Here is a 15,794-nt window from a genome sequence, read left to right as displayed (position 1 = left end):
AGCATTTACAGTACTTTGCTGCTTTTTATATGTTGTGTCACTGCTAAATTTCACTTATCATAGAATCCCTACAGTGCAGAAGGAGGCCATTGGGGCCCTTTGAGTCTGCACTGACCACAATCCCACCAGACCACATTTCCACAACTCATATTTAGCCTGCCAATCCCTCTGACACTAGAGTTAATTTAGCATGGCCAATCAACCTAATCTGCACATCGTTGGACTGTGGGAGGAAACCGGAGCACCCAGAGGAAACCCACGCAGACATGAGGAGAACATGCAAACTCCACACAGACAATGACCCATGGCCGGAATTGAACCCGGGTCCCTGGCGCTGTGAGACAGCAGTGTTAACCACTGTGCCACTGTGCTGCCCCAATTTATCTTTTAATAAATTTGACAGCTGAAATGTTGCTATTATTCTAATGCCACTCTAAAGACAAGAAAGATTGCATGAGATTAAATGATAAAACTCGTAGGTTATCTACAGTCTTCAGGGTTTTGTCATTGATATTAATAGTAGGTGGGGCATAGCAGAATTTGGTGGTGGTTGGTGGAGTATCTCTGTCTTTCTTAAGCTAATGGTTAGTTCATAGTCATCAGCTGCTTTTGAAAAGCAGTCCATGGTCCTTTGAAGGCCGTGCTCACAGTGTGACACAGGGGAAGAGTCATTGGAAAACAGCAAATCCTATACCATCATCTCTAATGCCTTATTTGAGGATTTCAATTATCTCGGGTTGATGAGATTGCTGTTTGTTCGAATTGGATGTTTATTCCATCAACCCTCCCATCAAATGCCCCAGAAACCATGGCAACAAAATAACATACTGAACAGCACAGGGGCCATGATGTATCCCTGCATTAGACCACTTGTTATATCAAAGGGGTCACTGTACTCGCCACAATCAGTGACTCTGGCCGCCATTCCATCGTGAAACTGTTGTATGAGATTTATACTCCAGCAAGACATCCAAGTTTGGCTAAGATGTTCCACAGGGCTGCTCTATTTACTGTGTCAAAGGTTGTCGTCAGGTCAACACTAGCATTCCTTCTGTAGTTTGTAGCATTTTTGTATTTGCCACACAGATCATGATGCAGATGCCTCTCCCTTTCCTGAACCCATTTTAACTTTCTGGTAGTACATGTTCGATTATGTGGCTTATCAATCTGTTGAGTTGAACTTCTGCTTGAATCTTGTCAGTTATCACAAGCATTGAGATTCATCTGTGGTTGCCTGACAAAGGTTTTTGTCACTTTCTTTTTCAGTGAACAATCATGGCATCCTTGAACTCCTGAGCAAGGCTTTGTTGATACCACATTCTGTGATATAATTGATGGCTACGTGGGCTCCACCAGATTTGTAAATTTCTCCTGGTATAGCATCTGAGCCGGGAACTTTCCTCGAGAGTAGGAATCTGATGGCTTTGTCAACATCTATGACAGATAGTTTGCTGTCCAGTTTTTCACATTTAGATTAGTCTGGAAGCTTATCTATACTATCCCATTTACAGTGGATGGGCAGTAAAACACGTTTAAAGTGCATAGCCCAGCTGCACTTTATAACTGTCCTGTCCGTCACAACAAATTTCTCCACCACTGTTGAGAATCAGTGAGTAGCTGCATGAAGGAGAACTTTGTCGGAATTTCTCATGTCGTGCTGATCAGCATTGATTTGAAGCCCTTGGCTTGTTTGACCCACCAATGCAGCTTTTGTTGCAGGTTTGGTCTGTTCTCCTTGAGTGATTTATTTGCAAGATACATATCTTTGTTTCTCAGCCACGCTACATAATAAAAGCAAAGTACTGCGGATGCTGAAAAATTTCAGCAGGTCTGGCAGCCATTTGTGGAGAGAGAAACAGAGTTCACTTCTCAAGTCCGTATGATTCTGAGAAATTTGTTTTTCTCTACACAGATGCCATCAGACCTGCTGAGTTTTTCCAGCATTTTCTGTTTTTACTACATGTTACTATAAATCATTAATTTGAACTATTCTTTCTTTCCAAGTAGATACTCAATTTGTTACAGAGACACAACTCCATCACTTTCGAAAATGAGACTAATTATATCTGCACTCATTTAGGTTGTGATAAAATAAAATGGATAACAACCTAACGAGAGTCTATAAAATTTGCAACTCCTAAAATCCTGCAGCAAGTAAAATTTTATATGTTCAATTTTGTTTTACTAGGCAATGGCTACACTTGGACCACATAGAGTAAAGGCAGATGGTGAGTCGAAAATTAAGATTTCAGTAATATATTGGCATTTTATTATGACCATTAAACTGTATTTACATTTTTTAATTAAACTTCAGCATCCACCAAGACAGAAAAACAGCTTCACAGTGCCAGATCAGAAGACGGCAGGTTATTTTATGATGGGGAGTGGTACAGCCGTGGGCAGACTATATGCATCGACAAGAAAGATGACTATCCTATAAGGCAATTATATATATTTTTCCTTATATTGTTGAAGTAGCTGCAATTTTTCGTTGAATTACAATTACTCAACTTCTTAACTGACTCTAATTTGGGGAAGGGGAGAGTAGCATTGACTTAACCTATATATGAAGTATTTCTTTGAAAATATATTCAGCCTCATTGCCTGTTTTCACTTGAGAAATGTTTCTTGGTGCTGTAGTAAATGATACAAGTTGAACCCAGTTTGGAGTTCTTTATTAATTAGTATGAAAAATACCAAGGATGTTCACTGTTGAGTTGCAAATTTTCCGATCTCACTTGAAGTTCTATGGAGAAATATGAGGAGCTTTCCTCTTGTGATGGAGGGAGTGAGATACAACCTACTGGGAATCTGAAATAAAAATAATAAAAAGGGTAAAACTAAAGACTCCATCATATAGCATTCAAAACAAAACAGATAAATTGATAAAAATTAATAACTATGATCCCATAGCCATTACAGAGACATGGTTATAGGATGACCGAGATTGAGACCTGAATATTGAAGGGTATGTGACATCATAGAATCATAGAAACCCTACAGTGCAGAAAGAGGCCATTTGGCCCATCGAGTCTGCACCGAACACAATCCCACCCAGGCCCTACCCCCATATCCCTACATATTTACCCTCTAACCTACGCATCTCAGAACTCTAAGGGGCAATTTTTAGCATGGCCAATCAACCTAACCCGTGCATCTTTGGACTGTGGGAGGAAACCGGAGCACCCGGAGGAAACCCACGCAGACACAAGGAGAATGTGCAAACTCCACACAGACAGGGACCCAAGCCGGGAATCGAACCCAGGTCCCTGGAGCTGTGAAGCAGCAGTGCTAACCACTGTGCTACCGTGCCACCCAAAATTAGACGCGGATGGGACTTGAACCCACAAGCTTTGAATGATTGACTTGCCATTACTGAAAAGTCCAACGCACTACCCATTGCGCCACAGAGCCGACATTTCGGAAGGACAGGAAGTTAAGAAAAGGTGGAGCGGTGGCTGTTAATTAATGATGGTACTAGCACATTGGGGAGGGATCATATATGTTCAGGAAACCAGGAAGTAGAAGCAATTTAGGTTGAGATGAGAAAATCACTTGGAGGAGTGGTGTACAGTTTCCCGAATTGTAACGACATAGTGGGACACAGATAATGGGAGTTGAAATGTACAGTGATAATCATGAGGGAAACCATTGCAAAAGGTTAGTATGCAGATACAGCAAGTAATTAGAAAAACGAATACAATGTTATTGTTTATTGCAAGGGGAATTGAATGCAAAAATAGAGATGTTATGCTTCAGTTAAACAGGGCATTGTGAGAGAACATTTGGAATACTGAGTACGGTTTCGGTCTGTTTTATATACATATATATATTTTATATATATGTAATTGTATGATTTGTTTAAGAGCAAGTCACATGACTTGATCATGAAGTCATTGGGTGTTTCACAGGTTCCTGTTTTAGTTCTAGTATGTACTTTGTACAGGTCACAGCTCCCAGAATAAATCTGTTGTTGCTGTTTGATTTCTATGTGTGTAAACCACATCTTTCTTCATAGAATCATAGAATCACTACAGTGCAGAAGGAGGCCATTCAGCCCATCAAGACTGCACTGACCACAATCCCACCCAGGCCCTATCCCCATAAACCCGCACATTTATCCTGCTAATCCCCCTGACACTAGGGTCAATTTAGCATGGCCAATCAACCTAACCCGCACATCTTTGGACTGTGGGAGGAAGCGGGACTCCACTCAGACAGTGACCCAGAGGCCGGAATTGAACCCGGATCCCTGGCACTATGAGGCAGCAGTGCTAACCACTGTGTCTTTTTGCTTAAAAACCACGACCTCTATCATTGGACATTATAAAAAGAAAATTGGCAACAAGTCAGCATTTTGTTTCATTGAGAACATCAAGAAAAGATCCTAAGTAGAAGGAAAAAACATACTCGCACTTCAAATGTTAGAAGACCGTAAGACCATAAGACATAGGAGCGGAAGTAAGGCCATTCGACCCATCGAGTCCACTCCACCATTCAATCATGGTTGATTTCAACTCCATTTACCCGCTCTCTCCCCATAGCCCTTAATTCCTCGAGAAATCAAGAATTTATCAATTTCTGTCTTGAAGACGCTCAACGTCTCGGCCTCCACAGCCCTCTGTGGCAATGAATTCCACAGACCTACCACTCTCTGGCTGTGCCCCCGCGTCCTAGTCTCCCCTGCTAATGGAAACAACTTCCCTACGTCCATCCTATCTAAGCCGTTCATTATCTTGTAAGTTTCTATCAGATCTCCCCTCAACCTCCTAAACTCCAATGAATATAATCCCACGATCCTCAGACGTTCATCGTATGTCAGGCCTACCATTCCTGGGATCATCCGTGTGAATCTCCGCTGGACCCGCTCCAGTGCCAGTATGTCCTTCCTGAGGTGTGGGGCCCAAAATTGCTCACAGTACTCCAAATGGGGCCTAACCAATGCTTTATAAAGCCTCAGAAGTACATCCCTGCTTTTGTATTCCAAGCCTCTTGAGATAAATGACAACATTTACATTTGCTTTCTTAATTACGGACTCAACCTGCAAGTTTACCTTTAGAGAATCCTGGACTAGGACTCCCAAGTCCCTTTGCACTTTAGCATTATGAATTTTGTCACCGTTTAGAAAATAGTCCATGCCTCTATTCTTTTTTCCAAAGTGCAAGACCTCGCACTTGCCCACGTTGAATTTCATCAGCCACTTCTTGGACCACTCTCCTAAACTGTCTAAATCTTTCTGCAGCCTCCCCACCTCCTCAATACTACCTGCCCCTCCACCTATCTTTGTATCATCGGCAAACTTGGCCAGAATGCCCCCAGTCCCGTCATCTAGATCGTTAATATATAAAGAGAACAGCTGTGGCCCCAACACTGAACCCTGCGGGACACCACTTGTCACCGGTTGCCATTCTGAGAAAGAACCTTTTATCCCAACTCTCTGCCTTCTGTCTGACAGCCAATCGTCAATCCATGTTAGTACCTTGCCTCGAATACCATGGGCCCTTATTTTACTCAGCAGTCTCCCGTGAGGCACCTTGTCAAAGGCCTTTTGGAAGTCAAGATAGATAACATCCATTGGCTCTCCTTGGTCTAACCTATTTGTTATCTCTTCAAAGAACTCTAACAGGTTTGTCAGGCACGACCTCCCCTTACTAAATCCATGCTGACTTGTCCTAATCCGACCCTGCACTTCCAAGAATTTAGAAATCTCATAGAAGGCTGGGGCAAAGCAAAAACAGGATTAAAGATTAAAGTGCCAGAGAAGGAAAGTAAATTAAGTTGAAAAAGGGTGTAAGCTCTCTGCATGGTTTTAAAGAGGGGGTTTTTCCAATCAGTGAAGGAGATTCCAGGCATCATCTGGCATATCTGGAAATAAGGAATGCTTTGCTGTATGGCTGAGGCCTTTTGGGGGAAAAAAAGTATGTCAAGCCTACGGTCAGAAGTTTAACAACACCAGGTTAAAGTCCAACAGGTTTATTTAAATAAACCTGTTGGACTTTAACCTGGTGTTGTTAAACTTCTTACTGTGTTTACCCCAGTCCAATGCTGGCATCTCCACATTAGGCCTACGGTCATTAGGGTAAAAAAGAGGGTACTGGGAAGACAGTTGGCAGGTCTATTAGGATCCATGGGTCCTTTCAATGAAGAAAATGAACCTTGGAGTTCTTATGTAGTGCGTCTTCAGTACGAATAAACGAATAAAATTGCAACCCAGTTGCTCGTATCAGCTTTTCTCAGTTCAATAGGAAATAAATTTGTTCCGGTGGTTGGTTCATTCAGCAAAGCCAGGAACCAAAACATATGATGACTTATAATTTGATAAGATCCTTGAAGAGCGTTACTTTCCAAAGCCATTGATCATCATGGAACTGTTCAGGTTCTACAGAAGGATTCAGTTGGAAGGCGAAAGCGTTGCTCAGTTTGTGGTCACCTTTGAAAAGGCTGGCGCGACATTGTGAGTTTGGTGAGTCATTCGAATATACTCTTCAAGATTGTCTAGTTTGTGGTCTCCAAATTGAAGCTATGCTTGCTGAACGTTCTTTGACTTTAAGGACTGCAAAAGAAATCATGGCATGAATGAACTGGTTGTTAAAGAGGCTTCACAATTTGGTGCAGGAATGAAGGTCCACAAGTTGGGAACTGCCCATAAAAAGAGAAAATTGTGACAAGCATGTCACAGATGTGCCAAAATGGATTATTCAGCGAATGAATGCTGCAGCAGGGATAGTAAATGCAAACATTGTGGCAAAATGGGTCATGTTGCAAAAGCTTGTTGAGCTAGACTAGTTTCTCCCTGAGAAAAACATTCGGAAGAAGAATCTGGGTAATTTGAAGAAGAAGAACAAGTTGCATCCTACAAAAATAATTTACAACCCATGGAAGAAAACAATTATGCCTGTGAAGAAGAGAATGTCCAGAAATATGATGAAGAGCTGAACTGAACGTCTTATCCAAACAGGGTGAATCACATAGGTTGTGGGTGATTCCGAAGGTAAATGGACAATCTATTCGGATGGAGTTTGATATTGGTGCTGCTGTGTCTTTAATTCCTGAGGCTACATACCAACAAAATCTGAAGCATCTTCTGTTAAAATCAGCTGACGTGATTTTAAGGACGTACGTGGAAGAGATTGTGCCATTAAAAGATTTATCATGGTCAACATAGAGCTGAGTAGACAAAAAATGGAGTTGCCTCTCCCTGTGGTTTGTCGTAATTTTCCAGCTTTATTTGGGAGATCATGGTTGGAAAACATAAAGCTTAACTGGAGTGTTGTCAACAGATTAGTCGGTGCCATAACAGACCTACAGCACCCTCTGGTTGAATACAAGAGTGTATTTGATTAAACACTTTACTCAATGAAAGTAGTTCAAGTGAAACTCCAGATAAAGCCTATTAGTCAACCAAAAAGTCTCAAAGCAAAAGAGGTGCCATATACAATTCGTCCCAAGGTTGAAGGAGAATTAGTACAACTTGTTAGCACTGGTATGTTAGAGCCAGTTACAATAAGTGTCTGGGTTAGCCCCGTCATATCTATCATGAATCCAGATGGTTCAATTCGTATCTGTGGTGATTTTAAAACAGCCATAAACCCAATGTTGTGTGCTGATCAATACCCGTTTCCTTTAATTGGAGATTTGTTTCCTCAGTTATCAGGTGGACAGAAATTTAGTAAGATTGATCTTTCACAGGCATATTTACAGATGAATGTAGCTACTGAATCTCAACCATTGCTTACCATTGTTGCTCATAAAGGTCTTTCTCATTATAAAAGATTGCCTTTTGAAATAATGTCTATACCGGCCCTATTCCAAAGATCAGATCAGATTTTAAGTGCTCTTTCTGGTGTACAGTGTAATCTGGATGATCTAATTACAAGGTCCAGTGAACAAGAATACATAAATAATTTAGAAGCAACATTGGAACATCCCCAAGCGCGTGGTCTGTGTATCAAGAAAGAAAAGTGAGACTTTTTCCACACGTCAGTCCAATATTTGGGTCAGATTATTGATAGTAAAGGCCTACATCAAGCAGCTTTTTTTAAAAAAGCTATTTTAGAAGCCCCATGTCCAACAAATGTGACACAAGTGAGGTCCTTTCTAGGATTAGTAAATTATTATGGCAAATTGATTCCTAACTTAGCTAATTATTGAAGCTATTGCATAATTTACTATGTATGAAACTGTCATCGGACTGGACAACAGAATGTGAGAAAGCATACAAGGATGTCCAATGTGCTTTGCAGAAGTCTGAAGTATTAGTTCATTTTAATCTGAAACTACCATTACGACTTGCTTGCAACGCTTCACCCTATGGAGTAGGGGCAGTCGTTTCACATATTATGCCTTCAGGAGCAGAATGACCAATAGTTTTTGCTTCACTTACTCTGACTAGTGCTGAATCCAACTATGTTTATCCAGAAAAAGAAGCATTGAGTATAATTTTTGGTGTCTGAAGGTTTCATCATTATTTATATGGACGTCATTTCATATTATTGACTGATCATCTACCCTTTACTATTTTTGGGTCATATAATTATTACCTGCTAGCCGATTGCAAAGATGGTCACTGATCATATCTGCACACTCCTATGGTATAAAGTGTCATGAATTAGAGTGCCATGCTAATGTTGATGCATTATCGTGCTTACCTTTATTAATATTCTTTATTTTTTGCTACTAGATCATTTGCTTATGACAGTTTCTCAAGTTCAGAAATGTATCAGAAATGATCCCCTGATGGGGAAGGTGATGGATATGGTATTGAAAGGAACAATAGTGTTCGGGATCAAATCAGAAACCCCAAGATATATTGTGAAGTTTTGGAGGGGTAACCAAGAAGGTAGATGAGGGCAGTGCAGTTGATGTTGTCTACATGGACTTTAGCAAGGCCTTTGACAAGGTTGACAAAATTGGCTTGATGACATGACAGAAGACAGAGGGTGGTTTGTTTTTCAAACTGGAGGCCTGTGGCCAGCGGTGTGCCTCAGGGATTGGTACTGGGCCCACTGTTATTTGTCATTTATATTAATGATTTGGATGAGAATTTAGGAGGCATGGTTAATAAGTTTGTAGATGACACCAAGATTGGACAGTGAAGAAGGTTATCTAGGATTGCAACGGGATCTTGATCAATTGGGCCAGTGGGCTGATGAATGGCAGATGGGGTTTAATTTCGATAAATGTGAGGTGATACATTTTGGTAGACTGAACCAGGGCAGGACTTACTCAGTTAATGGTAGGGTGTAAGAAAGTATTCAGCATGCTTGGTTTCATTGGTCAGAATGTTGAATACAGAAGTTGGGATGTCTTGCTGAAGTTGTACAAGATATTAGTAAGGCCGCACATGGAATACTGTGTACAGTTCTGGTCACTATTATAAGAAGGATATTATTCAACTAGAAAGAGTACAAAAAAGACTTACTAGGATGCTCCCGGGACTTGGTGGTTTGAGGCTATATAGCTTGGGACTTTTTTCCCTGGAGCATAGAAGGCTTAGGGGTGATCTTATAGAGGTCTATAAAATAATGAGGGGCATAGATCAGCTAGATAGTCAACATCTTTTCCCAAAGGTAGAGGAGTCTAAAACTCGAGGGCATAGGTTTAAGGTGAGGGGAGAGATACAAAAGGTTCCAGAGAGGCAATTTTTTCACAGAGGGTGATGAATGTCTGGAATGAGCTGCCAGAGGTGGTAGTAGAGGTAAGTACAATTTTGTCTTTTAAAAAGCATTTAGACAGTTGCGTGGGTAAAATGGGTATAGAGGGATATGGGCCAAATGCAGGCAATTGGGATTAGCTTAGTGGTTTGAAAAAAAGGGCAGCATGGACAAGTTGGGCGGAATGGCCTGCTTCCATGCTGTAAACCTCTATGACTATGACAAACTTTAGTTGACAATACAATTTAACTATAACGAATTAATTAGCTTAGCTTTTACCAATTGAAATTCTATCAGATGTCAAAAAGCTGTGTAGAATGATTAATGATGCATAGTACTGTATTTAGAGTATTATTGATCCTATACATAATATAGTAATTTATTGACATGACCACAGAAGTAAAGCGGGAGGGATGTTATGTGTTTAAGTGGTTGCATGATTCCTTTAAGTGCAGGTCACATGACTCGATCATGAGGTCATTGTGTGTTACACAGGTTCCTGTTTTAGTTTCAGTAGGCCATAGCTCCTAGAATAAATCTGTTATTGTTAGTTTGAATCCATGTGTGCAAATCAGATTTTTTCCTTTTATTTAAAACCCACAATCTCTAACATAGTTAGGACATTACAGTCTCCTCATTTAAGGAAGGATGTAAATGCACTGGAAGCAGTCAGAGAATGTTTTCTAGTCTAATACTGGAATGAGTGGGTTGTCTTACAAGGAAATGTTGGCTAAACTTATATCCACTGCAGTTCAGAAGAGTAAGAGGCAACTTGATTGAAACATACAAGATTCCAAGGAGGCTTGATGGACTGGATACGGAAAGGGTGTTTCCTCCTGTAGGGAAGTTTAAAAGTAGGGATATTGTTTATAAATAATGGGTCGCCCATTTAAGACTGATAAAGAGAACTTTTTTCTTTGAGAGCGTGAGTGTTTGGAACTTTCTTTATCAAAAGCCATTGGAAGCAGTGTTCAAGGCCTCTGTTCAGGGAAGAAGCGAGAGCCCTTCAATTGTCCTGATTAACGATGGATGTGTAGACATCCAGGGTGAAAAGGAAATTATTAGGGCTAGGAAACTGGAAATTTTTAAAATAACAGTGTAGAAGAGGATTCACAGATGTAGGTGGGAAGAGACTGGATAAAGGAAGATAATCAGATTTCTTTTTAGCTGTTACGATATCTCAGATTTCCTGATTTTGAAAAGCCGCTTTGGCTGACTTTGGTGGGTCTTTATTTAGCCAACTGCTGTTATTATCACAACAAATACAGCTATACCTCATTTATAGCATGTGTTCCTAAAGAAAACGGGGTGTGATAAACAAAAATCACTTTGCCATAGGAAAGCATGTAATAAGAATGAGTTATGTTCCTGACTTGTAATTTTTACATTAAAACCCTGTTGGTTGCCTTGAACCTAACTGGCCCAAAAAATCCTTTTTCTACTTCTACTCTTACAACCTTACTCTTTCAACTTGTCTCCTGCTAGCTGCTTCCCACCTCTCTCACTCCTTTCCACTTGCTATCTCTTGCTCCCTCCAGTTTGCCATCCTTCTCCTGCCTCCTTTGTGGCAAGTGGGGGGGGAGCCTGTAGAGGGGTGACGATAATTTTTTTTGAACAAAAGACTGAGCATGCGCAGTTACAGTGTGGTTCTTGGTGCATGTGCAGTCCTGGAAATGAAGGCAGTGATTTTCTGGTACGTTCCTTAATTTACAAGCCATACTAAATTGAAAGTATTACTGGAGCACATTTTAAACTGGGGGTATATGTACTATCTTTCAAGAAACTAAAGTCAGGGACTTGGCATGTATTTTGCATTTGCAGTACCTAATGCAAGGCAACTTTCTCCCCTCCCCCAAGATTGGCATAAGAGGGTCAGACATGGCAAAAGTTAAATTGTTTTAAAAGTAATGTGACATCCACTGCAAACCTTTGGTTTAACTGCATCAAGATTGGGAATGTGGGAGTAACCCACTTGAGGCAGGTCAATGATTTTAATGTTAATTAGGCTACAAGCCTATGATTTCTGCAGCCATTTAAATTGGGTGATAGTCTGCCAGATTTCCCAGGGCTCAGGAAACCTAGCAGCTGGAACAAGGCAGGAGCCTTGCACTTCTTATGGGTGGTGAGAGACGATGTACTTGCCCCCAGCTCCTGAGGTAAACGTGTCATGATGTCTATTCCCCGTGATCGTTTCCTCCTTCCTCACTCCTCTGCTCTGATTACTTAAACCCCCCCCCAAAATAATCCCTAATCTTGATTGCTGGTAATCATCCCAAAACTGGGCAGGAAATGGACTAAAAAATTTAATGAGGCTGCCATCAAATTTGCCAGAACCTCCCCATTTCCAACATTTCTGGGTTTCCTAATTGTTGATGTGTGCCTCTGTTTCTTTCCCATAAATATGAGGGTTGTAGTTTTTGTACAAAGCTGCTTTTCTTTTGTTGTGGAAGAAAGCTGTTAACAAATATCTGTTGCTGCTTTGCTGACAGGTGCACCGAATGAATTGAAAGTTACAGCCTTTAATTTGCTCCTAAGCAGTGTATCATGGGTCTCTTTTTTTAAATGTAGCTTGTAACGTAACTTGCTGGCTGTTTCTATTTTCCCTGATGTCAATGGAAATGATGCATGTTTATAATTGGCATTTTTATATGTTTAAAATGACTAATTTTGCAAAATTAAACTTCCAAATGTTTGAAAATAGTATAGATAAATTTCTGCAGAAAATATATAGAAGTGTAAATTGTGCTGGTGTTATTTTTATCAACATATGCCCCCCTTGAAGTAGAGCTTGATGTGTGTATTACTTGGAAGATTGTATGCTGCTGGCCTGACTAATTATTTCTCACTATCAGCCCATTTCATAGAATCATAGAATCCCTACAGTGCAGAAGGAGGCCATCAAGCCTGCACTGACCACAATCCCACCCAGGCCCTATTCCCGTAACCGCTCATAATTACCCCGCTAATCCCTCTGACACTAGGATTAATTTATCATAGCCAATCAACCTAATCCGCACATCTTTGGACTGTGGAAGGAAACCGGAGCTCCCGGAGGAAATCCACGCAGCCATGGGGAGAATGTGCTAACTCCACATAGACAGTGACCCCAAGGCCGGAATTGAACCCGGATCCCTGGCGCTGTGAGGCAGCAGTACTAACCACTGTGCCACCGTGCCGCCCCTATCATGTGTCATTTATCTACACTCAAAAGAAGCAGCAGAAATCAGCTATTAGGCCTAATGCAGAGCTGCTCTGTGTTTGCCTCCTGGGCGAGGCAGAAGATGTGCGCGTGAAATGCTTCTTACCCACCTTTCTATTCAAGGCTGTGGATCAGTGCCAATGCCAGCGCTGAGATTGGGAATTCATGGTAAATGATATTGGACATAAACCCGAGACAGAGAACATTGGAAAATATGGTGGAATAAGCTCTGGCCTATTGGATGAAGAGCAATATGTTTAGTTACACAATGATAGTTTGTTGCATTTTTCTCTCACACAATGGCCGCGATTCTCCCAAAAATGTTCTAAGTGTCAAATTTGCCAGAAAACTGGTGTAAATCACACTGATTTTTTCAGTGCGAGTTCAGACAAGAATCTCCCACACTCTGTGCATTGCAGAGGTCATAATCGTGAATATCATTGAAAGCTTGGGGGGGGGGGGGGGGCTATTATGCGCAGAGGCCCGGAACTATCTGTCAACCTGTAGTTTCAGTACCCCGGCAGTGCTTACCCCCCCCCCCCCCACCATACAGCCTAATCGCAGCCCCACGTCCATTCGCGGCCAGTGGGCAGTTGGCATTGCAGGATGGGAAAATTGTCCCAATGTCTCTGTAGGTGTCTTCCAAAAATTGTGCCTGTATACAAAGTTTTTCTCAGTTTGGCTATTTGGCAAATTTATTTTGTTGTAAACTGAAGTGTACCAATGATCAAGTGGAGTACCTTTATTTTAAATTGGAGATCGCATCCAAGGCTCTGAAAGTATGCTGTGAGATTTGCATTTGAAATTGCTCATCCTCTATTTTAGCAAAACAAGAAATATGTCGGCATAATCTCAAGGCACAAAAGCAGACTTAACTACTCATGGAATGCCATGAAAGCTTGTAAGAATATTTTCCCAATGAAGACAATAACCTGTTTCTTGTATTTTTAGTGCCACAATAACAACCATCAACAATGATGAAGTATGGTTTAAGAGGACTGACAGCAGCAAGTCTAAACTTTACATTTCTCAACTACAGAAAGGAAAATACACCATCAAACATATGTAACTTCGTAATGCTTGTCAAGTCTTTTATTTTTTTGTATGAACTTTTTGTATTGTCTCTACAACAAAGAAGGTGTTGTTACATTGGAGTTATACTTAGTGAAATACAATTAATTCGATTTACAGAAATATTTGGCTATTAAGCATGTTCGGTCTTATCTGGTGAGGAAAAGTTATTTGAGAATGAAATCCTTAAAAATGTCACTTTAGTAAAGTAGTTTGCTATTTTTCTTTCTCTTTATGCATTTTCTATGTAATGTCCTCATTAAGTAAGCCAAGATTTTTATTTGTTTATCATTCTGTTCACTTATGCTACTCCCTCTTTACCTGTCAAAATAGGAGGATAGGTTTTGTCAATACTGTGGCTTCTGCTTCAAGGTACTTGATTCAAGCAGTGCCTGAGGCAAATAAACTGGCTATACAACGCACACTTGTATTGTTTCTGAATGAGACCTTCAGCCAATGCACAACTCTGCCTTGCTCCTCCTGCTGCAGTTCTAGTGAACGTGAGACATCTTCACATCCAAATGAACGTGATATCCACTGGTGCCAGATGGAAAATCCAATGGTGCTTAAAATTTTTATACTGTAGTCTAGACCATTACACTGGTTGTTGAACATAGCTGTTGCAGTGGAATGGAACAAAGAGTGGTTAGAATGGATGTGAAAAGCCTGATAAGTAGAATGTTAAATTATAGAACCATATTTGCTTTCATTTTCTGAATTTCAAGCTTAGCAAACAAAAAATACAGATGTATCATTGTGCTGTCATCCAAGTGTATTGACTATATCAATGACCAACTTTTAAGAACATTGTAAAAAATGGAGACCTTTGAAAGGGCATACTTGTTGATAAGTACATTAGTAATTTGTATTATGTTCCTGAACAGTTATTCGGATTATAGTTGTGGAATATAATTTGAACAAATTGGACTGAATTTGCTGAGCATGTCCGGTCTCTGTTTTGTGTAAAGGCAGTGAAATTGAATTAAGTACTTATTTCCGACTGTGGTTTTGTGTAAATTGAAACTGTTTTTGTTCAATCAATGTGCATTATATTCTTGATAAAGTAAAATGAAAACAAAGCTATGTAATTCTGGCGATCAGTTGGATAGTAAACTCTGATGAACTTAGAAAGTCTCCTGACAGATGTGATGTATTGGCATGTCAATGAAATAGGACAATTAAATATACTGAGATCCAGTTTTTCCCCTCTATGCCATATGCTATCACTTTGGTGTCAAAATAATCCCTGGTTACAAAGTCCTGTTTTTATATACATGCCTTGTTTATTGAAGGATTTTACATTTTCTTGGATGTGCCTACAAGTAAAATTAACATAAAATTGCATCAGCCAAATACCGTATCACATTTCAATTATCACCTCATTTTCTTTAAACATGGTGTGGTCTCGCTGGTTTGAGAAGCACCTAGATATGAATTTCTGGGAGATTAACTCCTGTATTAAGACCTATCATGAATTTAGAGTTTTATGCATTTCCTCAGCCTGTGTGCGATGTGAACATGTTTATTTTGTAAACATGTGTTTATTTTGCATGAAAATGTTGAAAATTGAATTTTAAAAACTGCAAATGGTCATGAACAAACTTTGTTATATAAATTATGTGTACCATGTTAATAAAATCCCTTTTTAAGGTTGTCTTGTTTTCTTTTACCCCATTCTATATAGGCAAAAATCAGAGCTTTTAACATATTTACATCCTGTTGTTACCTTGGCTGGGAAGTTGGCTGTTACCTTAGCCGTGTCAGAAAAGACCAAGAGCTGAAACTGTGTGCTTTCTGTTTAAGTTTTGTGCTTTAATGTCATTACCATTAAAGATTTGGGTACTTAAGATATTCTGTACCTAACACTCCT

At 40.2% G+C, this 15,794-nt stretch overlaps 1 protein-coding gene across 1 annotated transcript in view; it reads left to right on the top strand.

Annotated features, from left to right (window-relative positions):
* The window catches only part of brms1la (BRMS1 like transcriptional repressor a), a 61,219-nt gene extending 45,643 nt beyond the window's left edge, over nucleotides 1–15,576 (top strand). Inside the window, exons 8-10 of the mRNA XM_078233781.1 lie at nucleotides 2,189–2,228; nucleotides 2,315–2,441; nucleotides 13,805–15,576. Coding sequence (XP_078089907.1) covers nucleotides 2,189–2,228; nucleotides 2,315–2,441; nucleotides 13,805–13,922 — 285 coding nt within the window. The 3' untranslated portion in view covers nucleotides 13,923–15,576. The remainder of the gene's footprint in view (nucleotides 1–2,188; nucleotides 2,229–2,314; nucleotides 2,442–13,804) is intronic.
* The last annotated feature ends 218 nt before the right edge of the window (nucleotides 15,577–15,794 follow it).

Source organism: Mustelus asterias, chromosome 18, assembly GCF_964213995.1.
Source record: "Mustelus asterias chromosome 18, sMusAst1.hap1.1, whole genome shotgun sequence".
NCBI classification, from domain to species: Eukaryota; Metazoa; Chordata; class Chondrichthyes; order Carcharhiniformes; family Triakidae; genus Mustelus; species Mustelus asterias.
The sequence above is the reverse complement of the archived record's forward strand: the minus strand, read 5'-3'. Positions and strand labels throughout refer to the sequence as shown.